General features: G+C 39.6%; 1 protein-coding gene across 1 annotated transcript in view; it reads right to left on the reverse strand.

Moving 5' to 3' along the window:
* Positions 1 to 27,536, reverse strand: part of cdc40 (cell division cycle 40 homolog (S. cerevisiae)) — a 126,346-nt gene that overhangs the window by 29,716 nt on the left and 69,094 nt on the right. The window contains exons 9-12 of the mRNA XM_072552001.1: positions 26,258 to 26,303; positions 23,833 to 23,934; positions 17,106 to 17,221; positions 8,742 to 8,875 (exon numbers count right to left, since the gene is read on the reverse strand). Of these exons, the coding sequence (XP_072408102.1) occupies positions 8,742 to 8,875; positions 17,106 to 17,221; positions 23,833 to 23,934; positions 26,258 to 26,303 (398 nt within the window). The remainder of the gene's footprint in view (positions 1 to 8,741; positions 8,876 to 17,105; positions 17,222 to 23,832; positions 23,935 to 26,257; positions 26,304 to 27,536) is intronic.

A 27,536-nucleotide genomic window follows, 5' to 3' on the forward strand; every position in this document is an offset into this window, starting at 1 on the left:
AATGAAGATTTAAATGAAGGAATTGGGTGGGAAGCTCAGATGAGGTCTACAGGGATAGGAAAGAAGAAAGAAACATGGGGTTTGCTCGGTCACCTAGATGAGCAGATTGGGCTGGTTATTATAAACTGGATTGTAAATGCACAATTTAAATGAAAAATGACTGCCACCACCTAGAGTGCCTTAAGTAAGTATTTCAGATTCTGTCTGAAATCTCAGATTCTATGTGTGATTGATGTTAATTACATTAATCAGGTAGCATGCAGTGTCCAACCATGTGGAATACAAAACCTGGCCAGAGTAATCTTGATCATGTCATTGACCATTGCAAACTAATCACTGCTATCTCTGTGTACTAGATCACTGTAAAAGATCACCTGTGGACTACAATTCAAAGGTGGGGAATGGTGGGCAAGGTTTCAATAATCTTGCTGCATTAACAATCTGCTATTGTATTTGTGTATTAGATCTTGTGCTGCATACGTCAGAACAAGGTCTACTTACAGACATTCCATATCCCACCTTGTCAGAGTCTTCCATGTCCCAGTGTAATGAATACTACGTTGAACACTTATTTATGCGTGTTATGAATACCAACTGATCACATTGAGAAGGACTTGTGCCTATTTCTAATACTTTCCACACAGGTCCTTGATGTCATTTTCTCCAGGCAAACAAGGTGCATTGCTGCTGCAGTTTGAGGCTGTCCAGGGACACTGTCACATAACGGTCTTCTGTGGGAGCAGGACTTGCATCCTGAAAGAGTCCTAACTATCCTATCTCTGTGGCCATCAAGGTCACAGTTGTGATAAATTTTTATGTAACTAGTTGCTTTGAATTATCCACTGGGGACCTCTATGGGATTTTTCAATCCTATCTCTTCTCATTTCCTTGTGATGAGCTTCAGTGCTGCAGCCCAGTCAGTAAGCTTTGCCAATGTAGGTGCAGGATATGCAAATATGTGATTTCCAACAAAGTGTCACCAGAATGTGCCCTCAAAAGCTGTTCTGTTTTGTTTCCTTTCCACTACTGTGAAGAGCTATTCATGGCTGGCACATTCACTTGGTGTACAGCTGGATTTTAAATATGGCACAGGAATCAAAAAACTTGGAAGGTCCCAGCAGTAGTGAGGAAGTACACCACTGATGTTTACAATATGGTGCAAGGGTAGTGCCATAGAGGCACTGTGCATAGAAAATAAGATAACCAATAAAGAATTATATGAGAACTTGCGAGAGGTCAAGGAGAGAAACCCTCTATAAAACTCCCTGAAATACAGACACCCTAATTTGGTAAACTTCAGCCCATTGCTCCTTAAAGAAATTATGCATAGCAATGCGAATACATGTAGGAAATAAAATCAAAGAATTCAAAAACAGGAAAATTCATTAAGAAGACAAATGGTTAACAGTAAAGGTTAAAGAGACATGTTGGAGTTTCTTGGGGACACGAGTCTGGCAGGAAGAGGCCAGAGTTTGACTTGGTTTTGGGACTGTACCGTACTTGGGTCAGAAGAATTGTGCACATGAAAGCTACAGGATAAAAGTTTGCTTGCTTCCTGGCTGTCCTTTTATTATTAACTTATTGACAGTTCAGATAACAAAATCTCAGTTACAAGAATTAAATGAATATTCCTCAGAGTTGACTGAATGCACACTGCATGCATTTGTGTTATCAGAAAACAAGCAAGATACAAGCCCCTGTGTTGATGTTATCGATCATGGAGACTGTTTAACTGGTCAGTTACATTTCATTTACTTTTGTTTCTTTTGATTTTTCCCTTAACTGTGTCTGTTTGTCCATGTGACTTTGTGTTAGAGCGAAAACTATTGCGTTTAAATCTTGCGCATTAATTAGAGTTGAGAGTGTGGTGCTGGAAAAGCACAGAAGGTCAGGCAGCATCCAAGGAGCAGGAGAATCAACATTAAGGGCATAAGCCCTTCTTCCCTTCATCATTAATTAGATTAACTTGTCTCCTCTGCTAAAGTTATTACTAATAAATTGTTAAATCTTTTGTTCATACTATAAACTGGTAAACTACTATAGACTTCACAAAGTCTAGTTTTCGTTATTCAGATGTCCTGTTAGGAACCACTAGGGTAAACTTTGAAGGTCGTTATTTGAATTTTACTGTTTTTTTATTCATTCACAGTATGAAGGCATTATTGGCCAGGCAACATTTTTTTGCCCATCCCTTAATGGTCAGTGTGCTAACTAGACCATTTTAGAGAACAGTTAAAAGTCAACCACATTGCTGTGGGTCTGGAGTCAGATCAGGTAAGGACATGAGTGAACCAGATAGGTTTTTCCGATAATCAACAATGGTTTCATGGTCATCATTAGACTTTAATTCCAGATTTTCTTTTATTGAATTCCAATTCCACCATCTGCCATGGTGGGATTCAAACCCAGGTGCCCAGAACATTACCTGGGTGTCTGGGTTAGCAGTCCACTGATAATGCTACTAAGCATTGCCTTTCCTCAACATAGATACAGGGAGAGTGATTTGATGTGGCTGTCTGTCTCTGTCATATTACAAGGCCAACACTTGTTGCCTGTCCCTAATTGCCCTGAATGGCTCACTAGGCCACTTCAGAGAACAGTTAAGGGTCAACCATATTGCTAAGAGTTTGGAGTCATACACACGTCAGACAAAGTAATGATGACTGATTTCTTTCCCTAAAGGATATGAGTGAACCAGATGTACTTTTACGACATTAATAATAATTTTGTGGTCCTCATTAGTGAAACTAGATTTTTTTAGTTTGGGTTTATTTAATATAGATTTAAGTCCCAGCTTCCATAGTATGGGATTTCTATTCCTAGCTCAGGATCTTTATACCAGGCCTCTGGATTACTTGTCCAGTAACATGACCACTACTTTGCTGTACCCCATTAGATTAAAAGGTTGCACTTTCCTCAGCATTGACTCCAAATTAGGACACTGCTTTCAACAACATTTCTACTCAGGTCCTGCTTACTCTCTGTAATGTACATTATTCTAGCATAGATAGAGAGCATTCTTATGTTCAAAACTGTCACATCTAAAAATTTCAAGTTCTATATCATCAATTAAAAGTTAGGTGTTAAATTCACTCAGATTAAAAAATAGATAGCTTTCCAAAAGCATTGCATTCTTAATAGAATAACTATTCATTGAAGGTGTTCAGTTTACAATTACGTACAAATACAGCAGCCTCCTGTTATATTAAAATCAATTATAAACGTAATCCAACCAACTGGCACACGGCCATGGAGAAGTTTCTTTTCCATTAAAGGGAAACTTGAGAAAGGAACAAATGAATAAGGCTGTACTTATATGCCACGCCTTCAGGACATTCCTAGCCACGTCAAAGCCCAAAAAATAGTTTTCAAGTTAATTCACTGCTGTTATGTAGGAAATACAGCAATCAATTTACATGTGGCATATTCCACTAAACAGCATCTGACATCTGCAATAGCAATGTTAGCTAAGGAATGTTGACAAAGATGTTATTGAACCACCTGTTCTTTTGAATATCACCACAGAATCAACCAACCGAATGGGTTAATGTCTTATACAAAATAAGGCACCTGTGACAATTCAGCATTCCCTCATGACAGCTTAGATAATGTACTTAAATCCTGATTTAGAGATGAAGCCACTATCAAGTGAGCCAAACAAGCTGTTGGAAAAATAAGGCAAGCAAGGAAAAACAGCCTCCAAGTTACTGCTGTTAACATTGCTACAGCTAGTTCAAAGAGGCATCAACAAAGAGACGAGATGCTAACTGTACAACACAATACTGTACACAGAATCGCAAAATTTTCAAGAAAGGAATAGTCAAAATTCTTTTCTCAAACCAACATCAATGCATTGCATAATTTTCAGTTGGAAAATTGTATTCTTTGATTCTGCTTCTTAAAAGGAATGATAATCTCATTTTAATTTCAACATTTAATTATATATTGTATTGTGCTCTGATTGCAAACATACAGCAGAGGTAGATATTATAGCATTTACTTCATGAGAATTTGACCTTTGATATTAAAGTAGTTTGAGGAAAACATGATGCTCAAGAAGCTTATTTAATGAACAAAAGACGCTTTCTGAAAAGCACATTCACTATACAAAATAGAATAACACAATTTGAAATTAAAATAATATATTTTTCCTGTTTTTTTAAAATTCATTCCAAGCAAATGAGTCTATTTATGAAATGGGATAAGTCAGTTTAAAATTCAAGCAGAGTTAATTTACTAGTTAAGTGATAATATCCACTAACTAGTCATTCCCTGCCAAATCAAGTAATTCCATTCAAGATATCAAGAGTTTTTGCCTTTAGGTGATATTAAGAAACAGATACTACAGGAGAGATATTGGAGCAGTCTGTCATGGAATAATAAAGCATTAGAATGAATTCAAACAAAGAAAAAATAGATAATGGTTTGAATAATGTTATACACACAGAGATATATTCATGGTTTTCCGATTTACTCCAAATTCCAGTTTTTAAATTTTGCTTCCAGCACTACAATTAAGTTTTAGCGGCCATTGGCTCGATAAAATATTTCACTCTTTATTACTGAATAGCAATGGAAAAATGAACAAAAGGTAGGTACACATTTGTAATGGAAAACTATTACTACAGAAGTGCTTCAGGAATGACTAGGTAAGAAATGGTACTTCCTTAAAAACAATTTGCACCTAATCCCCCAGATCCCCAAAGTTTACTCTTTAAACTACATATCTTCCTTTTAGTCGAAATTTTCTGCTGTGTATTGACAGATTTTAAGCTGGACAAAATAATGCAAATGTAATTTGAGAAAAGGGGAATATTTAAAATGAAAAAGAAATGATTTCAATCATTGCTCTTCTTGACAGTTTGAGCTGAACCATTGGACTATATGCTTTGAAAGCATCCACATCATTAAGAGGGACTAAGGGAAGGAAGAAAACATGATTGTCACTTTTCAAAACCGTTGACTTCTTTCTGATGTACAGTTCTATGGTTTTGACAGCCTTCCAGTACTTTGCTTAAGAGGCCAACTTTCAAGTGTGAGCCTCAAAACTCTGCTATTTGCATGAACAGGGAGAAAGTGAGGACTGCAGATGCTGGAGATCAGAGCTGAAAAATGTGTTGCTGGAAAAGCGCAGCAGGTCAGGCAGCATTAAAGGAGCAGGAGAATCGACGTTTCGGGCATAAGCCCTTCTCCTGCTCCTTTGCTGCTGCCTGACCTGCTGCGCTTTTCCAGCAACACATTTTTCAGTATTTGCATGAACACCTCACCAATCTTGTTTTAACATTTCAGGTTCACCTCAGAAGGATTCAAAGGAAGGGTCACTCGACCTGAAACATTAACTGATTTCTCTCCACAGATGCTGCCAGACCTGCTGAACTTCCTAGCAATTTCAGTTTTTGTCACCATTATTATTCTCGTTTTATAGTCATACATGCATTCAATGGGCACTATTTAGTCATGATCACCTGGCTGAGTTAATCTTTGTTCAATCATAGTGCCCATATGATTGCCCTGCTCAGAATAACTCTGCAGATGATCGATATTTATTAGTCAACCTTTTATTTCATAGATAAGCCATCAACAGGATTACAGAAATTCTAATTAAGCACAACTGTTTTGTGGTTATTATCTAAAAAAAGACAAGTCAAAGTGGATGGAAAGAAGGTAATACCCAGTATAAGATTTTAATTAATTATGTATATTTTGCTGGTTGGCTAAAGACACACTTTGATTTTGCAAACTGAAGTCCTTTAGCAACACTGGCAATGACTGTTCATCTAAAAATTCTTTCATAGAATGTGAATGTCTCAAGCTGGGTCAGCATTTATTGTCCATTACTAGCTGCCCTTGAGAGGATGCTGGTGAACAGGTTTCTTGAACCACTGCAGTCCACATGATGTATACAATGCTGTTAGAGAGTTGCAGGATATTGACCCAGCAACAGTGAATAATCAGCACTATACTTCCAAGTCAGCATGGTATGCGGCTTCAAGGGGAAGCTTGTGAGTGGTGGTGGTCATGGGTTTGGAAGTTGCCATTGAAAGAACCTTGGTGAATAGTTGCAAATCATCTTGTAATATGTACATACTGTTGCCACTGCATGTGATTCATGAAGGTAGTGAATATCAAAGGTGTTAGATGGACAGTCAATCAAATGGGCTGCTTTGTCCTTTACAGTATCAATCATCTATAGTGTTTTTGGAGTTGAACTCGGTCAGGGGATTGATGTGGAGAATATTCTACCACACTCAATTTGTGTTTTAATAATCGTAGACATTCATCGGGGAGACAGGAAGAAAATTACTAACTATCGAATTCCTAGCCTCTGACCAGCTCTTGTTGTCACAATATTTGCATGATCAATGAAATTCATTTTCTGGTGAGTGGTAATCCTCATGATGTTGATCGTAGGGAATTCAATGGTGGGAATACCTCTGAATGTCAAGGAAAGATGGTTATATTCTCTTGATAGAGTTGGTCAATGACTGTATTTGTGTGGCATGGATTTAACTTACCACTTAGAGTCATAGAGATGTACAGCATGGAAACAGACCGTTGGTCCAACTCATCCATGCTGACCAGATATCTTAAATTCAGCTAGTCCCATTTGCCAGCAGTTGGCCAATATCCCTGTAAACCCTTTTTATTCATGTACCCATCCAGATGCCTTTTAAATGTTAATTGTACCAGCCTCCACTACTTCATTGGCAGCTCATTCCATACACGCACCACCCTTTGTGTGAAAGAGTTGCCCCTTAGGTCCCTTTTAAATTTTGCCCCTCTCACTGTAAACTTATGTCCTCTAGTTCTGGACTCACCCAATCCAGGGAAAAGATCTTGTCTATTTACCCTATCCACAGATTTTATAAACCTTTATAAGGTCATCCCTCGGCCTCTAGGGAAAACAGCACCAGCCTATTAGGAGAAAGTGAGGACTACAGATTCTGGAGAATCAAATCGAAAAGGGTGGCACTGTAAAAGCACAGCAGGTCTAGACAGCATCTGAGGAGCAGGAAAGACGACGTTTCAGTCATAAGCCTTTTGTTAGGAATTAGCCCAAGCTAGATATTGTCCAAGTCTTGTATATGTGGATACAGGCTGTTTTAGTATCTGACAAGTTGTGATTGGTGCTAAACAATCATAGCGAAAATCCCTACTATTATGATGGAATATAGCATGCTTGCCTTCATCCGTCAAATATGAAAGTTGGCAAGATATGTTACAGCTGTATAAAATTTTAGTCAGGCCACATTTGGAATACTGTGTGCAGTTCACATTACCAGAAGAATGTGGATGCTTTGGAGAGGGTACTAAAAAGTTTTACCAGATTTTGCTTGGTCTAGAAGGTTTTAGGTATGTGGAGAAGTTGGAAGAACCCAATTATTTTCAGTGGAAAGGAGGAGGCTGACAGGGATCTATAAAAGTATGAGAGATGCATTGATAGTCAGAGGTTTTCCTCCCCCAGGGTAGAAACTACAAGAGGGCACAGGTTCAAAATGAGAGGGATAAAATTTAGAGGTGAAGTCTGGGGAAATCTTTCATGCAGAGGGAGGTGAGGGCCTGAAATGCACTGCCGGTGGAAGCAGGCACATTAGTAACGTTGAAGGCATATCTTGATTGCCTCACATTCTTGAGTCTATCAGAGGATTAGGAATCAGCGCATGCTTGTTGGGCTGAAGGGCCTGTTTCTTTGCTGTGTTGTATGGTATTGATGCAGCAGCCGTTGGACCTATGATATTACCTTGAGGAACTATGGGCTGTTGTGGTGCAGTGGTAGTGTCCCTGCCTCTGAGCTAGAGCTCGTTTTAAGTCCCACCAGCTTCACAGATGTGTAATGAAATCTCTGAACAGGTTGATTAGAAAACATCTTTCAGTGATGATCTGGTACTGAGATAACTGCTTCCAACAATCACAATGATTTTAATTTGTGCTTTAGCCAGTGGAACGTTTTTCTCCTGATTCCCAATGACTCCAGTTTTAGGAATCAAAGTGAAAAACCTTTTTGGAAGGCACTCATCTATGGTTACTGTAAGAGGCTGTAATGACCTGTACATCCAAATAACTCAGATGAAAATGACTACTTGACTGCCTCTGAAGAACAGAGGAAACAATAAAAATAAAAGTCAAAAGAATTTTTAGAAGTCAAATTACTTACATTAATTCTTTGCTGTAAATGGCTCAGTATACTTGCAATGACTGTTTTACTCAATAGCAGTGAGTGATGAAAGTCTGATTTTAACTCTGCTTATTCAAGGAATTTACATTACAGTATGTTATTGACACATACAATCTGATCTAATTCTCAAGCTGTTAGGAAATCAGGAGCTTTAGCTCATTAATAATCCAACAAGTGAACAACTTACTTGTGTTCCTTACTATTGGGTACCATAATTGGCTCACAAATCTGATCAGTAATAATGAATATTTCACATTGTGAAATATTTACAACTACTGAGGCAGTGTAAACTCTAAATTCACCATTACAGAACGCAAGTAAATTTCTAAAGAAACAAAGAATAAAGATTCTGAATGTACCAGAATTTGAACCTTAGGAAAAACAACTGCATTATTCACATGAACCATAGTATAAATTAAGTAAAGAAATTTTTAGGGAAGTTCCATCTTGGAAACAGATAGGAACTTTATTGCTGTTGATTCTTATTTAGCTATGTTTCCCTTCAATTTTGCACATATACAAAAAATGAACATTAACCTTCGGGCTCCACAGCAAAGAAACATACCATTCCCAGACTCTGAGGCTCTTGTCATCAGAAGTGCTTACAAATCGCCTGTTTTCATCCACAAATGTGATTGTGTTCACAGCTCCTAGGTGTCTATCATACTCCTGAACAATCTCTCCAGATCGAATATCCCACTGTAGAAAGAAAACGTTTTCTTGATGTTGGTTATTTTAAGTTAAGAGAAGCAAAGCAACTAACTGTTTTTCACAATAAATACTATAATCTTCAGGAGGATTGTAATCGGTTTATAAAGAAACACCAACTTCCCTCCAAAGAAATTTGATTTCATTTTCATGTAATTACTGTCACAAACTTCAGACATTTGCTTTGGTTAAAAGTGAAGCATGCTCTTTTTCTTAAAGGATTAACTAATTCACGAAAAGATTTTATCAAATAATGATTCAGCACAAGTGCTCTAATGTCCTCTGTAATAGGATTATCCTTTTAGTGAATAATTTCATAGTCATTATCCATTGAAGATGAGGTCTGATGAACCAAAATTCTTTTCCTATAAATATCTACTTTCATTTGTGGCAATTCAAAGTTAAGGTCATTTAAAGTACAATAAACTTTACTGAATTTTGAAAGCTCTAAAATGTCCCTGAGAAACTTTAGCTATTCTCTGAAAACAGTGAACGACAGAAAGAAGACAACTGATGCTTCTGCTTGCCCTATCATCACACCTCTCCCCCACACTCTAGTCAAACTTTCTGGCCTGCCGAATCCGAATTGCTCTCCTTTGTTGTGGTTTTGTGCTGCAGAATTCTCACCTGACACAACTCTAAGTCTATAAATTGAGCTGTTTGGACAAATAACTGACAGAATTAAAACATTTAAAGGAGAATACAGAAACCCAGGCTTCCAGGTTTCCTGTCCTTAGAGTATCACTCTGTACCCCGCTGCCCTGCAGTACATAGCCCCAAGCTGAAATTCAGGCCAAAATCTTGTTTGCAATTACTGCAATAAAAATATTTAAATGCTGAGCACCATTCTACAAATCTCCCACAGCAATGTTAGCCTCTAAATTGTCTTACAATTGTTTATTTAGACAAATTTCAAGGGACAAAACAGGTGAAGTACAGATCTATTTTGGTAACTAATCAATCATACTAATATTCTTATACTTAAATTATTCATAAGCTATTACAAAAAGACCCCACCTCATTGAGCAGAGTCTAGGGTTTAAGGTTCATTGGCAGCAGTGCAATAGAACTTTCAATGAACAACAGTCAGTTTAAATTTTCTTGATCTTATGTAACAATTTTTTCGAAAGAGTGGACTAATTCCAGCAAGTCTCTGGCACAGTTTTTAAATTATCCCGTGGCTCTACAAACATCTGTACCTACTTACTTGGTTAAATATCAGTGCAGAATAATTAATTAGTTGAGAATTCCTTTCTTAATCACTGGTTTTGTGTTCTTCCTTACTGCTTAAGGTCATTGTCTAATAGAAATTGAATACTCTAATTACATTTTATCTAGTCCAGTCACACTGAACTACAGAATTTCACTAATTCATTCCAGAAAGTAAAAATACCCACACAAATTGAACCCCATTAAACTCAACACAACTTTGAGACATTTCTGTGACTGCATTCAGCCCCATGCACAACTGGTTTGTTGTTTGCCAAATTAAATGAATTGCTGGCATAATTCTCAAAAAGAAAACATTTTTCTTACTTTTAGTCCTCATAGTTCCCAGATTCATTGCCATGTCATCAAAACAAAAACACATTGCATCGTAATTAGCAGAGTGAGTTAACATGAAGCTTTAAACACCCAGTAAAACATCAGGCAAAAGAATAGGAAACTAGATGGTGAAAAGTGCAGTACTGCCACATGGAGGTAATAACCAAAGCCCTGTACTGTTATCTATTTTCAATTACTAGGCCAAAAATGGACTGGATTGCAAAATGAAAAAACTAAAGGGCATATTTTGAAACAACAGATGGGAAAATGACTAAAGTATCCACAAGTACCTTTTATGCAAACCTGACAGTGTGAACTATGATCTCTCCAGCAGTATGGAACCCACCCACACAGCCTGTGCACTCAATCACAATATCTTTATCAACTAAAGAATAGCAGAAATGAAGCATAAATTTCTGGAAGAGTGCATTGCTGCAACACAGCTGTTACTGCATACAAGAAACAATGAACATTACATATGCACTAGTATACTACATACAGAAATAATGGGGGTGAGAAACTGGACTTGATACAGAGTATTTTTTGGGTATCATGAATAAGGCCAAAATTGAATCATAAATACACTTGGAACATCTGACTTCTCCACAACTTTACAAAATTTTTTTGCTTTCAAATTTGTCTCCAGTTGCAGATGTCTGGAGGGATTCATATGACAGTTGCTGAAGAATTTTTTTCTTGCTCTGTGCGCGCGTGTGTGTTGTGTGCACACGCACTTGTTAGAAGTTTTAAAAGGACCACTGTCTAAGTTACATAAATTATAAATCCTGTCCTTTAACCATACTTGTTTAAGTTATTGACGACCTATTCATCTGGTCTACTTTACTATTGGTTAAAAACAATTTGATTTCAATAAATAATTATTTTCTTATTAGTGAGAAAACCTGGTGTGCGTAGTTTATATAATTGATTTAGATGGTTATGTAGAATTGGTTAATTTAGTGGATTAATCAACTTTTCACATTTCTGATGTATTGGGAACAGTACAGTTTGATTTACAATGCACTACCCGTGGTGAGTTGTAACAAGTATTAAAAATCAGAGAGCATAGGATCAGGGAATCTGGATGTGAGTGAAAGAATTAGACACGAAGATATTGATATGCCCAATTGTTTTAGTGCTAAAGCTGGTCACAACAATGGCCATCTCAATAATGGACAGTATTATTTCCTCCCAGAGGTGGTTTAGACCATTTAGTCTCGTCTTTACTGCTTTGGTTTGCTTCTGCTATCGTTGGTTAGGTATTCCACAAGAAAGAATGAAATGAGTATGTGGGCACAGTTTGGCTGATGCAGCTATCACAGTCAAGATAAGAGTGGTGCTGGAAATGCCCAGCAGGTCAGGCAGCATCCAAGGAGCAGGAAAATAGATGTTTCGGGCAAAAGCTCTTCATTCCTGATGAAGGGCTTTTGCCCGAAACGTCAATTTTCCTGCTCCTCGGATGCTGCCTGACCTGCTGTCCTTTTCCAGCACCACTCTTATCTTGACTCTGATCTCCAGCATCTGCAGTACCCACTTCTACCCTGATGTAGCTATCATGCTTGATTAACTGGCTGTCAATAAAACTTGAGATATGACTAAAAAGAGACAAAATTTAAGCTATTCATCATGCATTCCTCGGGACTGGGACACAAAAACAAAACTTATAGAGAACAACAATTTACACAGGTGTTGTTTGGGATAGACTGCAGCAAGAACTGTTAATTGTCAATCTTAGCTGATGAAATTCAGACCAGCCAAGCAGAGCAATGCCAAGGGGAATGCAACAGGAATAGCTGTCACAACAACATTTCCTATCGAAAAAGGCACAACGAATGCACATATTCCTTTTGTCTACAAATAACAGTGCAGACTATGTGCAGCTTTAAGCATGTAAAAATAAAACACTGACTCAAGCAATAACCTTAAACTGTCTTTCAGTGTAATTCTTAGCACAATCAGGATTGCTTGGTAAACGCTATCCAAAACCATATCTAATGTTAGATGCAGTGTTCTAAAATTTATAATCCTGGGCTAGTCAAATACTGTCGGTATGCTACCCTCCATAGACCATTAAAAGAATATGGCTGTTTGATACACTCTGCCAGTTGCTAGGTCTATATACCTAGCATCACACTGGCACTGAAAATGTTCATTTTATTCATTCATGGGATGTAGACATTGCTGACTGTGCCAGGATGTATTGCCAATCACTGGTTGGTCTTCAGAAGGTGTGAAGGCCTAACAAGTGTCGTATATTAGTTCAACATCACCTCCTTGCTTTGGGAGTATTCCATCACACTCCTTGAACCTTGCAGGTGGTAGATCTTGATGTGCAGTGACATTTTCAAAGTTCATAAATGACACAAGCTTGGTAGAATTGTAAACAGTGAGGTGGACAATGTGGAATACCAAAAGGACATTAGCAAGTTGGTGGAATGGGCAGATGAGGGTCAGTGTAGGTAAGTGCAAGAAGATGCACTTCAGTCAGAAGAACATTGAAAGGCAAAACAAAAAAGGGGTACAATTCTAAACAGGGAGCAGGAACAGAGGGATCTGGATTATCAGTATAGTTATTTTTGAGTCATACAGCATAGAAACAGACCCTTCAGCCCCTCCACCCACCCCCCACCCATGTCAATACAAACAAATACCAAACTACCCTGATCCCATTTACCTGCACTTGGTCCATAGCCTACTATATCCTGGCACAGTAAATGCTTATCCAGATGCTTCTTAAAAGATATGAGTGCACCTGCCTCCATCATTCTTTCTGAGAGGTAGGTGTTCCACACTTCTACCATTCTCTGGGCGATTTTTAAAAAAAATCAGATCTCATCTACATCACTTACTCCTCACCTTAAACTTGTGTCCTCTCATGAGGTTTTAGAAACATCCCTCATGGGGAAAAGATTCTGACAATCTACGCTGTCTATACCTCTTATAATTCTGTACACCTCAGTCCAACCTCCTCTGTTTCAAGGAAGACAAACCCAGCCCATTTAGTCTCTCCGTATTATTGAGACTTCATCCTGGGCAACATCCTTGTGAATCTCCTCTACACCATCTCCAGTGCTCCAGTGTAATCATGTCTTTCTGATAGTGTGGTGACAAGAACTGCAGATATTATTCCATCTGCAGCTTAACCAATGTTTTATAAAGTTGCAAGAAGATTTCCCTGCTGAAGCAGGGTTCTTCCCATTCTGAAGGAGGATCACTGGACCAGAAACGTTAACACGGATTTCTCTCCACAGATACTACTAGACCAATTGGGTTTTTCCAGCAATTTTGGTTTTTGTTTGACTTCCAGCATTCACAGTTTTTTTTGGGGTATTTTAAATTCCCTACACCTATATTCTAAGCTGCAGCTTATGAAAGCAAGCATCCAGTATGCCTTCTTCATCACTGTCTACCTGTGCTGACACCTTCAGGGATCTATTGAGCTGTACACTGAGGTCCCTTTGTTCCTCAGTATTCCCAAGGGAACGGCCATAGATTCTTCCCTTATTAGGTCTCCCAAAATGCATCACCTCCCATTTATCAGATCAAATTCCATGTGCTATTGCTCTGCCAAATTTACCAGTTGATCAATATCAGACTATAGAGTCAGAGAGCACGGAAAAAGACCCTTCAGTCCAATTAGTCCACGTTGACCATTTTCTCAAACCGAACAAATCCTATTTGCCTGAGTTTGGCCTATATCTCTCCAAACATTTCCTACTCAAGTACTTATCCAAATTTTGAGAAGATTTGCAGCTCAGGTTGAGATTCTGGATGTACGCTTGTTTGCTAAGCTAGAAGGTTAATTTTCAGATGTTTTGTCACCATACTAGGTAACATCTTCAGTGATCCTCTGGACGATGGCTTCCTCCAGAGTTTCATTGAAGATGTTACCTAGAAGGATGACAAAACATCTGAAAATGAACTTTCCAGCTCAGCGAGCAAACCTACATCCAGGACTTATCCAAATGCCTTTTAATGACTGTAACTTTATCTGCATCCACCACATCCTCCAGCAGTTCATTCCACATTAGAATCAATCTGCAAAATAAAAAAATTGCCCCTCACATCCTTTTAAAATCTTTCTCCTCTCATCTTAAAAATATGCCCATTACTTTTGAACTCCACCACCCCAAGGAAAAACCCTTGCTGTTCACTTCATCTATGCCCCTCATGATTTTATAAACCTCTATAAAGGTCATCTAGGTCCCAGCCTATATTTCTAACTCAAACCTTCCATTCCTTGGCAACATTTTGATAAATTTTCTCTGAATCCACTCCAGTTTAATAATATCCTTCTTACAACCAGGACAACCAGAACTGTGCACAGTACTCCAGAAGAGGCCTCACTAACATCCTGCATAACCTCAACATGACGCCCCAACTCCTATACACAATGGTCTAAGCAATGAAGGCAAGCATGCTAAAAACCTTCTTAAACACCCTGTAACCTGAGACCATACTCCTCACTATCATGAACACCAATTTTGGTGTCATCTGCAAACTTACTAATTATACCTTCTCCATTCACATCCAAGTCCTTAATGTACGTAACAAGCAAAGGTCCTAGCACCGAATCCTGTGCTACACTGCTGGTCACAGGCTTCCAATTACAAAAACAACCCTTCACCATCACCCTCTGCCTCCTATTTGCAAGCCAAGTTTGGATCCAGTTTGCCAACTTGCCTCTCATGGGCCTATTAACCTTTACACCAGCCTTTCATGAGGACCTTGTCAAAAGGATATAATGAAGTCCATGTAATCCACATCAACTGCACTACCCCCATCAATATATTTAGTCACCTTTTCAAAAAAACTCCACTAAATTAGGCAGTGATCTCCCACTAACAAATCCATGCTGACATATTCCAGATCAATCCCTGCCTTTCCAAGTGTTGATTAATTTTGTCCCTAAAAATTGTTTCCAATGATATCCCCACTAACATTAGACTAACTGGTCAGTAATTAGTTGATCTATCCCTGCTGTCCTTCTTGAACAAAGTATCTCTGTCAGGGCCCTAGCTATCTCCTCCCTTGCCTCCTTTGGCAGCCTGGGACACATTTAAACAGAACCTGGGGACTTATGTACCTTTATTCCTGCTAAAACATCTAACTCATCCTCCTTACTAATCTTAATATGTTTCAGAAACTTACCACCCCAACTGAAAATCCCTTGTTACAATGAATATGTGTGAGGAATATTCATTTAAGTTCTCACTCTCATTCTCTGACAACATGCACAACTTGCTCCTTTGGTCTCTAATAGGCCCCACTCTTTCCCTAGTAATCCTCTTACTTTTATCATACTTACAAAATGTCTTGGAGTTTTCCTTAAACCTATCTGCTAAAGATATCTCATGACTCATCTTTGCCCTCCTGATTTCTTTCTTTAAGCAACCCCTACACTCTCTATACTTCTAAAGGGCATCCCTGTTTTTAAAGTACTGTAGCTAATATATTCTTCCATTTGTTTTTGTAAAATTCTGGAAATTCCTTGACATCCAGGGTTCCGTTGACATGCTGCCCTTGCCCTTCACTCTTAAAGAAACAAGCTGGCCCTGAATTCTCACAACACTACTTTTAAGAGACCCCCACTTTCCAAATATACATTTACCTTCGAGAAGCTGTTCCCATTCAATTTTTGCCAGATCCTGACTGTTGGGAAATATTTCTATGTTCTACCCAGATGGCTTCATTTGAAGACCCTTCGGGCTTATCCATCCTCATTCTGCAGTTGTGGGTTTCCTTTATCAATAATGCAATGCTCCCAATCTCTTATATCCCCACCACGTGCCTGAAATTTTTACACCTTGGAATGCTGAGCTGTCAGATCCACCCTTCCTTCAACATGTCTTAGTGATTGCAATAATCTCATATTCCCATGTGCTGATCAACACTGAAAGTTAATCACCTGACCAAGTAAGTTCCTTGCACTAAAATAGAAACAATCTAACATTCTGGACCCCTCATGAGCTATACCGTGACTATGTCTTCTCCGCCTACTGGGCTGTACTAACATTCATTCTATATCTTATTGGATTTTGTTCCTGATGACAGAGCTGGATAGACTGGTTACAGTGATGATGGTTCCTCTGGCTGATGGAGTGTGGTTCCAAAACAAAAACAAAAGGGTGATGATCTCAGGATACATAGCAGGTCATTTCGAACTGAGATGAGGAGAAATTTCTTCACACAGAGGGTGGTGAACATTTGGAATTTGCTACCACAAAAGGCTATGGAAGCAAAGTTGCTGAATATATTTAACAAAGAAACAAATTTCCAAGACTCAAGGTATCAATGATAGAGGGTGACAGCGAGGATGGTGTTGAGATAGAAGCTCAGCCACAATCATGCTGTTTGGCAGAGTGGGATCAATGGACTAAATGGTCTACAGTTGCTCCCACATTTTACATTTCGGTTTCCAAATGTCTGAAAAAATCTATAGACAGTAAAGTGTTATTGAAACACAAACAGGGAAAATATTTAATTGTAGATATTTTTCAATCAACCTGTTCAGAGATGTTATTACACTCCTCTGGAGCAGATGAGACTTGAATCCAGGACTCTTGGCTCAGAGATAGGGTCACTACCACTACTTTTCAAAATTTGAGCAGGCAACGAGAAGCCATTAATTCAACAGAATGTAAAACAGGAATGGGACACAAATTGCAAATCTCACCTGGACAATTTTCTTGTCTGACATACCAGCCACAAAGAGATGCTGCTTGTCTTCATCGGGATTGAACTTGACACAGTATGGAACTTTTCTATTAGAAAACTTAGCTGTACATTTCCCTGATGGCAAAGACACAATATAAAAAGGACAAGTAGTTAAAGCTTAAAACGTTGCACAGCATTACAAACTGAAGAACAATATTTTCCAGAGACACTGCTGGATAATTAATCACACAATGAGTATGTACATGAATGCAATCTTTTACTTAGCTATCACTACAGAAAAATCACTGAGCACTGTGATGAGGGTGGGTTGAGAGAGTCAGAGCGGAACTTGATGCTGCACTTACAAAACTAGGAGTAGGAACACGATTTAGCTGTTTCAGCCAAATGGCCTACTCCTGATGTCAGCATTTACTGATGTTGATGAAGAAGGAACAACATAAAATCGAAGGGGAACCAAAGGCCTAATGGCATTAGCTCTGGATTATTAATCCAGTAGACCCAGGTAATGTTCTGGAATCCTGGGTTCGAATTCTGCCAGAATTCGATCAGATTGTGGAATTTGAATTCAATGAACAAAAACAATCTGGAATTAGGAGTGCAATGATAACCATGAAACCACTGTCGATTGTCAGGAAAAAAAACCCATCACATTCACTAATGTCCTTTAGGAAAGGGAACAGTCATCCTTACCTGGTCTGACCTACATGTGACTCCAAACCACAGCAATACAATTGACCTTTAACAATTAGAGACAGTAAAACAATTGGGCAGTAAATGCTGGCCCAACCAGCGACAACACAGCCCAAGAATCAATAAAAAAAACTAAAAAGATTAATTTAATATTTTCACAGAATTCTTTGAAATAAAATTAAAACATTTGCAGGCAATGTATTGTGGATCAAAGAGGAGGTTATTTCAATATACAACTGTCTGGATAAGTAGTCCGTCAACACAAATAATTATGATGAATATGATCCAAAGTTATTCACTCTGATCTCCAAAAGTATATATGTTTCTGAGCAGATAATCAAAGACCTCCGCTCAAACTCCTGAAAACAAGTTCAAATTCCATTATTGCAGTGTGAGAAGTTGAATTCAGTTACAAAGTTTTTGTTTTGTGAACATGTTTCATATCAATTAATGTAACCATGAAGTCTGAAGTAACTAATTCACCACTTAAGTGCCTTAAATGGCAGCATGGAAAGTCAAGTTAGCTTCTTCCCACCAAGAATTTAATTTCAGTGGTGGCAGGAAGGGGTTGGTAGCTTCTCTGATGTCAAACCACCAAATTATCTTCCCCACTCATCATATTCTTGGGAGGGGAAGATCATGGTTTTATGAATTTTTTTTTAAAGCTCAATTTGACGTGAACTGAACAAATTGATTTTTATCAGGCAATGGAGGGAAATTTGGTAGTATGAGGTGCAAGGAAAGTTACAAAAAATGTTGGGCAGGAAGCAAATTAATGAAGCAATTATTAACAGAGATTTTCTGAGGGCAATGAAATTTTACCAACAGTATCCAGGATCCATGAAGTAAGCAATTGCATAATGGGAGATCAAGTGCCTTGGAAATAACACGCAATGTGCAAGTAAAGTGGAAATCAGCAAACCCGAGGTGACCCACAGGCAGAGATTTGCAATTACAAATTATTTCCTAGGAATGGATTTCGAGGACAGTGAAAGAAATGGGGTTTCCTTCTTCTGCATTGTGCCTCCATTTCATCTTGCCTGCTCTACTGCAGAAACATTTGCTTTTTCACTTTTGCCTTTTCAATTACACAAACCGAGTAGCCCTCCTCTCTTCGCAACCCACCCAAAGGCTCTATTTGGACAAAATTAAAATATGCCTTCTTATTGGATGCCATCTGGAAGTTTATACTGGCAGTCGCAATGCAGCAGGAATTTTATGACTTGGAAATAGTCCCAACATCCAGAATATCCTAGGTTGGAACTTTCCCTGGACTGGTGTCTGCAATGGGAAGATAGATGGGAAAATACTGTTTGGAGAGAATGAAAGAAAAACGGAAATCTCAACGATGAAAAATGCTTTGCAATTTTCCCCTTAAGTCATAAATGCGTCTGTAGAATCTCACCATTGAGTGATGACTAATTTATTCCCATGTATTTGCATACTATTAACATTCCTACTCACCTTATTTACATAACATTTCCAAATTCTTCTCATTCCCTGAGAAACTAGATAGCACAATTCCTGGCATGTACCTTGCTCTCCTAATGCGGGTCCCATAATATGACAGTAACTAGGTGGAGGGGCGGGCCATTCAGCTCTCTGGCCTGCTCTGCCATTCATTTTGATCATGGCTGACCCTCTGTCTCAATGCCATATTGACACTTTCTCCCCACACCCCTTGAAGACTAAATTTATCTTTCTTGAATATATTCAGTGACTTAGCCTCCACAGTCTTCTGTGGCAGAGAATTCCACAGGTTCACTGCCCTTTGAGCAGAAAAAAATTCCGCATTTCAGTCCTAAGTGGTCTATCCCATATCCTGAAAATGTGTCTCCTGGATCTAGACTTCCCAAAAAGAGAAAACACCCTCCCTCCATCTAATCTGTTCAGCCTGTTATAACTTTATAGGTTTTAATCAAAACTTGTCTTGTTCTTCAAAACTCTGAGTACAGGCCCAGTCAAACCAATCTTAAAGTCATAGGACAGTTCTGTCATCCCCGTTATCAGCCGAGTGAACCTCCACTGCACTTCTTCCATGGCAAGTCTATCATCCCTCAGGTAGGGTGACCAAAACGGCAAACTCCAGGTGTGATCTCACCAAGGTGCTATAATAACTGCAGGAAGACATCCTTACTTCTGAATTTATATCCTCTTGCAATGAACATAGTATTTGCAGTCCTGGCCATCACCATTCTTCAAAATCATCTCCATGCTTGCTCTCGAGCCACTATACTCCTTGACCACTCATCCATGCCGACCAGATATCCTTACTTAACCCAGTCTCATTTGCCAGCAATTGGCCTATATCCCTCCAAAAGCAAAAGTGAGGACTACAGATTCTGGAAATCAGAGTCTAGATTAGAGTGGTTCTGGAAAAGTACAGCAGGTCAGGCAGCATTTGAGGAGCAGGAAAATCGACGTTTCGGGCAAAAGCCCTTCATCAGGAATGAAAGCAGGGAGCCTCCGGGATGGAGAGATAAATGGGAGGGGGTGGGGCTGGGGAGAAGTTAGCGAAGAGTGGGGTGGGGTCCGTTTAAAGATGGCGGAAATGTCATCGGATGATGTGGTTTATGAGAAGGTTGATAGGGGTCCTCACCACCAGGGATATATTTCCCTCTCCAACACTTTCCGCAAAGACCGTTCCCTCCGTAACTACCTGGTCAGGTCCATGCCCCCTACAACCCACCCTCCCCTCCTAGCACCTTCCCCTGCCACCACAGGAATTGCAAAACCTGCGCCCACACCTCACCCCTCGCTTCCATCTAAGGCCCCATCAAAGTTTCACCTGCACATCCACCAATGTCATTTATTGTATCCATTGCTCCTGATGTGATCTCCTTTACATTTGGGAGACTGGTCGCCTTCTCGCTTTAGGGAGACACCCACCGCCCCGTGGCCAAACATTTCAATTTCCCCTCCTACTCTGCCGTGGATATGCAGGTCCTGGGCCTCCTCCACCACCACTCCCTCAACACCCAACGCCTCGGAATACTTCAACCCCAGGGCATCAATGTGGACTTCACCAGTTTCTTCATTTCCCCTCCCCCCACCTTAGCACAGTTCCAACCTTCCAGCTCAGCTCTGTCCTTATGACCTGTCCCACCTGCCAACCTTCCTTCCCAACTATCCATTCCATCCTCCCCTCTGACCTATCACCTCCATCCCCACCTCCAACCACCAATTGCACTCTTGGCTACCTTCGCTCCAGCCCCACCTCCCTCCCATTTATTTCTCCACCCTGGAGGCTCCCTGCCTTCATTCCTTATGAAGGAATTTTGCCCGAAACGTTGATTTTTCTGCTCCTCGGATGCTGCCTGATCTGCTGTGCCTTTCCAGCACTACTCTAATCTATTTCCCTCTAAACCCTTCCTATTCATATAATTATCCAGATGGCTTTTAAATGTAATTGTACCAGACTCCACCACCTCCTCTGGCAGCTCATTCCATACACGCACCACCCTTTGCATGAAAAAGTTTCCCCGAGATCCCTTTCAAGTTTTTCCCCCTCTCACCCTAAACCTATGCCCTCTAGCTCCGGACACCCCACTCCAGGGAAAAGACCTTGTCTATTTATCCTATCCATGCCCCTCATTGATTTTATAAACCTCTATAGGATCATTCCTCAACTCCAATGCTCCAGGAAAAACAGCCCCAGCCTATTCAACCTCTCCCTGCACCTCAAATCCTCCAACCCTGGCAACATCCTTGCAAATCTTTTATGAACCCTTTCAAGTTTCACAACATCCTTCCGATAGGAGGAAGACCAAGAGTGCACACAATATTCCAAAAGTGGATGAACCAATGCCCTGTATAGAGGCAACATGACCTCCCAACTCCTAAACTCAAAGCGCTGTCCAATAAAGGAAAGCATACCAAATGCCTTCTTCACTATCCTCTCTACCTGCGATTCTACTTTGAAGGAGCTATGAACCTGTACTCCAAGGTCTCTTGGCACAGCAACACTCCCAGAACCTTATCTTTGTGTATAAGTTCTGCTCTGATTTGCCTTTCCAAAATGCATCACCTCACATTTATCTAGATTAAACTCCATCTGCCACTCCTCAGCCCCAACCTTCTTCGCCATCCACTATACTATGTCATCTGCAAACTTACTAACTATACTTCTTATATTCACATCCAAATCATTTATATATATGGCGAAAAGCAGTGGACCCAGTACTGATCCTTGTAGCACACCAATGGTCACAGGCCTCCTGTCTGAAAAGCAACCCTTCACCACCACCCTCTGTCGTCTACCTTTGAGCTAGTTCTGTACCCAAATGGCTAGTTCTTCCAGTATTCCATGAGATCTAACCTTGCGAACCAGTCTACCATGAGGAACCTTGGTACATGATTTACTGAAGTCCACATAGATCACGTCCATCACTCTGCCCGCATCAGTCCTCTTCGTTACTTCTTCAAAACACTCAATCAAGTTTATGAGACATGATTTCCCATGCACAAAGCTATACTGACCATCCCCAATCAGTCCTTGCCTTTCCAAGTGCATGTAAATCCTGTCCCTCAGGGTTCCTTCCAACAACTTGCCCACCACCAATGTCAGGCTCACCAATATTTACTGTGTACAGAGACAGCTAAATTCTCTTGAAATGCTTGTATATCAAGTTGACAGCATTGAACCTGTGCTTTTTTCAGCAAACCATTGTGCTATGACAGAGAGTGGACATGTGAACTGTTTATTGTATACTTCCCAGCCCTGAACATCACTGATTCCATAGCAGATTCACAAGGCGGGTGCAAGTGTGGAATGATGTACATAGTACACACTGTGCTTAGCCTCAGTGTTGTCCACATTAAAGTGCTCGCCTTGGCTGCAATCAACTACACTGCACTTCATGGATCCCTGATCACTGAGCCTATCTGCAGTGAAGCAGCTGGTTACTTGTGAGACATGAACAATTCTTGGCCATTGCAATGTCTGAAAAGGATGCTCATTTCTCACATGAATGAGATTTAATCACCTACAGCAACACTGTTAGTGACAGACACCCAAGACTTTCTTCATGGAATAGCTACAGAGATTTGACACATGTGCTCACCAGATTGCGCTCCTCATTCCTGATGAAGGGCTTATGCCTGAAGCACTGATTCTCCTGCTTCTCAGACGCTGCCTATCCTGCCGTGCTTTTCCAGCACCACACTCTCGACTCTGATCTCCAACATCTGCAGTCCTCACTTTCTCCCTCTGAGATTGTGCTCCCAAGCCTAATCTAGATGGAGTAGCATCGAAGTGCAAGTTTCTGAGCAGGTGGAGAATGCAGGTGAAAGCTTTACCAGTCTGCCCTCAGAGGGTTCAGTGGCTTCCTCCTCACAGGTGGAGATGCAGCTCAGAGTCTCTGGAGCTGGCTTTATCTGACTTAAGGTTCACTGGGTGCCATCAGCACCTGCATAACAGGCAAGGGAATCAGCTAAGAGGAATAAAAGCTTATGGAGATTAAGAAGGAGTCAGCACTGGTGGTTTTGGGAGTGCAGCACAGCATCATGACACTTATTAGGTTAGTTGCCCAATGAGATCTCCCTTTCCCCCATTGAGCAGTTGTGACCTTTTCCAGCTAATTTGAGAATGTTTAATGAAGGCATCAATGAAGTATTTTTGAAGTGCAGTCACTGTCACAATGTAAGAAATGCAGCAGTGAATCTGTATGCAGAAAACAGCCTGAAAGGACAATGTGATAATGATCAAATAAACTGTTCTTGTGACGTTGGTTGAGAGATAAGTATTAGCCAAAACGTTGAGGATAACAACCTCACTGGTCCTCGCGATACAGCCAGAGAGGGCAAAGGCCTCGGTTTACTGTCCCACCTGAACAATGATGCTGCTTCACTCAGCAAAGCAGTGGACAGCTGACCTTAATTTGCCTGCTTCAGAGGAAAATGATCACAAAACTCTGCCTCAGAGGCAAGATCACTACACATTGAGCCATGGCTGAATCTTATACAATTATCACACATTGCAAACTTCATAAATAATTGGAAAACTTCAAACACCAAAACAGTGTGTTTTTACTCACCTGTCTCGGTGTCCCAGAGTTTAAGGTATCGGTCGTAAGCAGCACTAAGGAACTGGGTGCCATCATTGCTAAAGCATACATCTCGCACAGCTTTACTATGGCCTTAAAGAGAAGTAAGGAGAAAAAAGGGGATACTGGGGATATCAATGGCTAAGAGGTTTTTTTGGCAAAGTTCACAAAACATCATCTTTGTCGGCTGTGATTGTAGAACTATACAAAGTCTGCTAATCTCACTAACACAGACTCCTAATTTTCTTGAAAAGGAGCTACTTTAAAAAAAACCTTTAACTTCAAACATTTATTCAATGCACATTTAATGTTTCATTCACTGACAAATGATTTGAATTACTATGCCAGCTTTTAAATAATTCAGCACAATGGAGCTTCTCAATCTTCTATATTCTAGCAAGGGATGTGGCAACACTGGCAAGGGTGGCATTTGTTGCCCATCTCTAACTCCCCTTGAACTGAGTAACTTGTTCTTTTGAAAGGCAGTTAGAAGTCTAGTTAAGAGGTAGCTGAGTGGCACAAGAATTATCTAAAGACCACTTTAGGCAAGGATGAAAGATTTTATTCCCTAGAGGACATCGGTGAACTAGATGGGTTTTTAACAACAATCAAGGACAGCTGTCAAAGTCATCATTACTGATACAAACTTTATATTAAATTTCACCAGCTGACAAGATAGGATTAGAGTCTGTGTCCATAGATGATCAACTGGGTAGTTTACTAGATTTACTAGCCTGATGACATTAACACTGCAATACAGTTCTTCAGTGGTCAAAGTAATAAACTCTCCATTTAAAAGTTTTCAAAATCTCATTGTACCATATTTGTCTAAAGTATATCGAAACATGTTTCTGCTTGCTCTTCTCCCCCATTATCCGTTATGCAATTTGGCTCATGCTTGATCCCAGTAAGTCTTAGTTTAAAAAAGAAAGTTGGCAGTTCAAATCTTAGGAATAAAACAATGAACAAACTGCAAATTGCTTTGATTAAAATGACTTTACAATGATTGTTCACACAGCCAATTGTCATCTCACACTTATGATACTACAACAATGAGATTTACAAAAAGCTAAATTAAACATCATCAACAACTTTAATTCCCCAAATTTGGCCTAGGACGCTGTACAATAATGAATTTGGAGGCTAAAATGAATACAATAGTCAAGTTACACAACTCTTCTAAAATCAATACACATAAAGTAGGCGTGTTAAAAAAATGTTTGCTATTTTTCACCAACTGCAAAGTCAATCATCATTTTAAATACGGTCAGCCAGGAGATTATACAAAATCCAAAAAGGGGTAGTCTCATTATCAATTTAGCTTGCACAGTAAAAATTCCTCGACAAAAGCATTGTAGTTCACCAAATTATTAAGGGCTTTGACATTCAAGCAGCTCACAATTTTCACATTTCACAGAACTGTTAACAGCGTAGGAGGCCTGTTGAGTCTGCACCAGCTCTCCAGGCATACTTTTACAGAAAGTTTATAGTTTTTGAATTAGATTCATAACTTGTGCCAAGGGTCACATCTTGCTGCACACTATTTTGAGAGCAAAGATTTCCTAAAAAGCAATTTATGTTCTACACTCTGTTTTAAACTGTAAGCATATTTCATCCATAACACAGCAGTGAAGCATTGAACTAGTGTGGTAGTGAGATGCAGTGCATCAGGGAGTGTGCCAAAAGCCAACTATTAGAGGGTCGGGGAACACAGAGAGATCAGTAAGAGATTGAGAGAACAAACTGCGACAAATAAAGGAGAGAGAAAAGGGATATAGTAATATTGTTGATCATTAATGGTTGACTAATCCAGAGGACTGGCTAACAATCAGTTGACACAAATTCAAATCTTATCTTCCACCATGGCAGCTGAAGAATTTAAATTAAATTAGTTAAACAAAGTCTGAAATGAAAAGCTAAAATCGATAATGGTACCCACAAAACTGCTGGATTGTACTAAGAACGCAACAATTCACAAGTATCCTTTAGGAAAAAAATTGAGTCTGACCTCTGTGAGATTCCAGGCCCTCAGTATTGAGGTTAACTCTTAACTTCCCTGTGAAATGGCATATCAAACCTTGGAGGCCCTCCGTTGTATTTAAGATGGCAGTTCATTATTTCAAAGACAATTAGGATTGACTTTACCAAATACACACATCCTACGAACAAATTAAACTGTAGAATAAAGTCTTCAGTGCAGCTCATTCAGCCACTGCACATTGAAAACAAGTGGGTGGAGAGCGTACTCAGAAATATCAAGGTTTTACAACTGCAATTGTTGAAACTTAATGAAGCAAATTGATGATACGGGATTTCTCGTTTCAAAGTAGTAGGTTGGTTTTGCTTAAGAGAATTACAATATTGAAATGAATAACACAATTTCCTAGCCCTCCTATTCAGACAGAAATGTACTTACCAATAAATGTTCTAATGCACCTGCGGTCATTGTAAACCTCCCAAAGCTGAAAGCAAAACATTTGATAAAGGGTGAAAATGATATATTACTTTCCAATTCCCCTCTTAGTTTCTCTAGGCTATAAATCTATTGCATCTATGAAATAGAGATGCTCCTTTCCTCCAATACTTAAACTAATAAAAATATTTCGCTGTTGGAAAACACAGCGATCTTGTGAACTTCTTCTCAGACACTCCATCCTGCTGTGGCTTTGAGACATTCAGACCAACAAGGGCAAGATCAGTAGTCCTGTACACTAAGGATTCCATATTTAGGCTATATAACAATAATATGCTCTTGCATAGCATCTTTTACATCAAAAAAATCTAAGATTTCCCTGAAATTTGCTATTGTACAATATTTTGCATTAGCTCTTCTTTACTTCCTATGTATCATTTGATATGGTTAATGCAACTCCCTTGATGTACAATATCACTAAACTATCTTTCCTTGCTTCAGTTTTCAGCCAACTCAACATAGCTACCATACTTTAAGCAAAGGCTTCCCATCTACCCCCACACAATCATCTTAAATGCTCCTAAGTCCTCTTCTTTTATCATTCTGTCAATAAACTGTCCCTTTGTGATAACATGATCCAGAAATTGATCCATCAGCTGGATATGCCAGGGATCTAACATTACTTCACCATTTTCACTGATCCCACAACTCACAAACTAGTCTTGTTGTCATGACTTGGAGATGCTGGTGTTGGACTGGGGTGGACAGTTAAAATCACAAAACACTAGGTTACAGTCCAACAGGTTTATTTGGAAGCACTAACTTTCAGAGCGCCATTCCTTCATCAGGTGGTTGTGTGAGCATGATCTTAACTTCCACAACCACCAGATGTTGAAGTAGCGCTCTGAAAACTAGTGCTTCCAAATAAACCTGTTTCACTATAACCTGGTGTTGTGCAATTTTTAACTTTACTCTTGTTGTGCATGATACTTGAAAGTGGCAAGACAAGTAGGTAAGGTGGTGTGAAGGTATACAAGTTAGTTGTCTTTATTAGTTAAGGCACTGAATACAAGAGCAAGGGGATTATGATGGAGATGTATATGATGTTAGTTAGGTCTGAAGTACTATGTGCACATTATAGGAAGGACGTGATTAAACCGGTGAGGGTACAGAGGAGATTCACGAGGATGTTGCCTGGCAGGAGTGATTCAAGGTGTTTGCCTTAGAGCAAAAAAAGCTGAGGGAGGGATCTAATTAAAGTACCAATCTTCAGAAGGTCAGA

This window comes from Chiloscyllium punctatum, chromosome 3 (assembly GCF_047496795.1).
Source record: "Chiloscyllium punctatum isolate Juve2018m chromosome 3, sChiPun1.3, whole genome shotgun sequence".
Classification (NCBI taxonomy): Eukaryota; Metazoa; Chordata; class Chondrichthyes; order Orectolobiformes; family Hemiscylliidae; genus Chiloscyllium; species Chiloscyllium punctatum.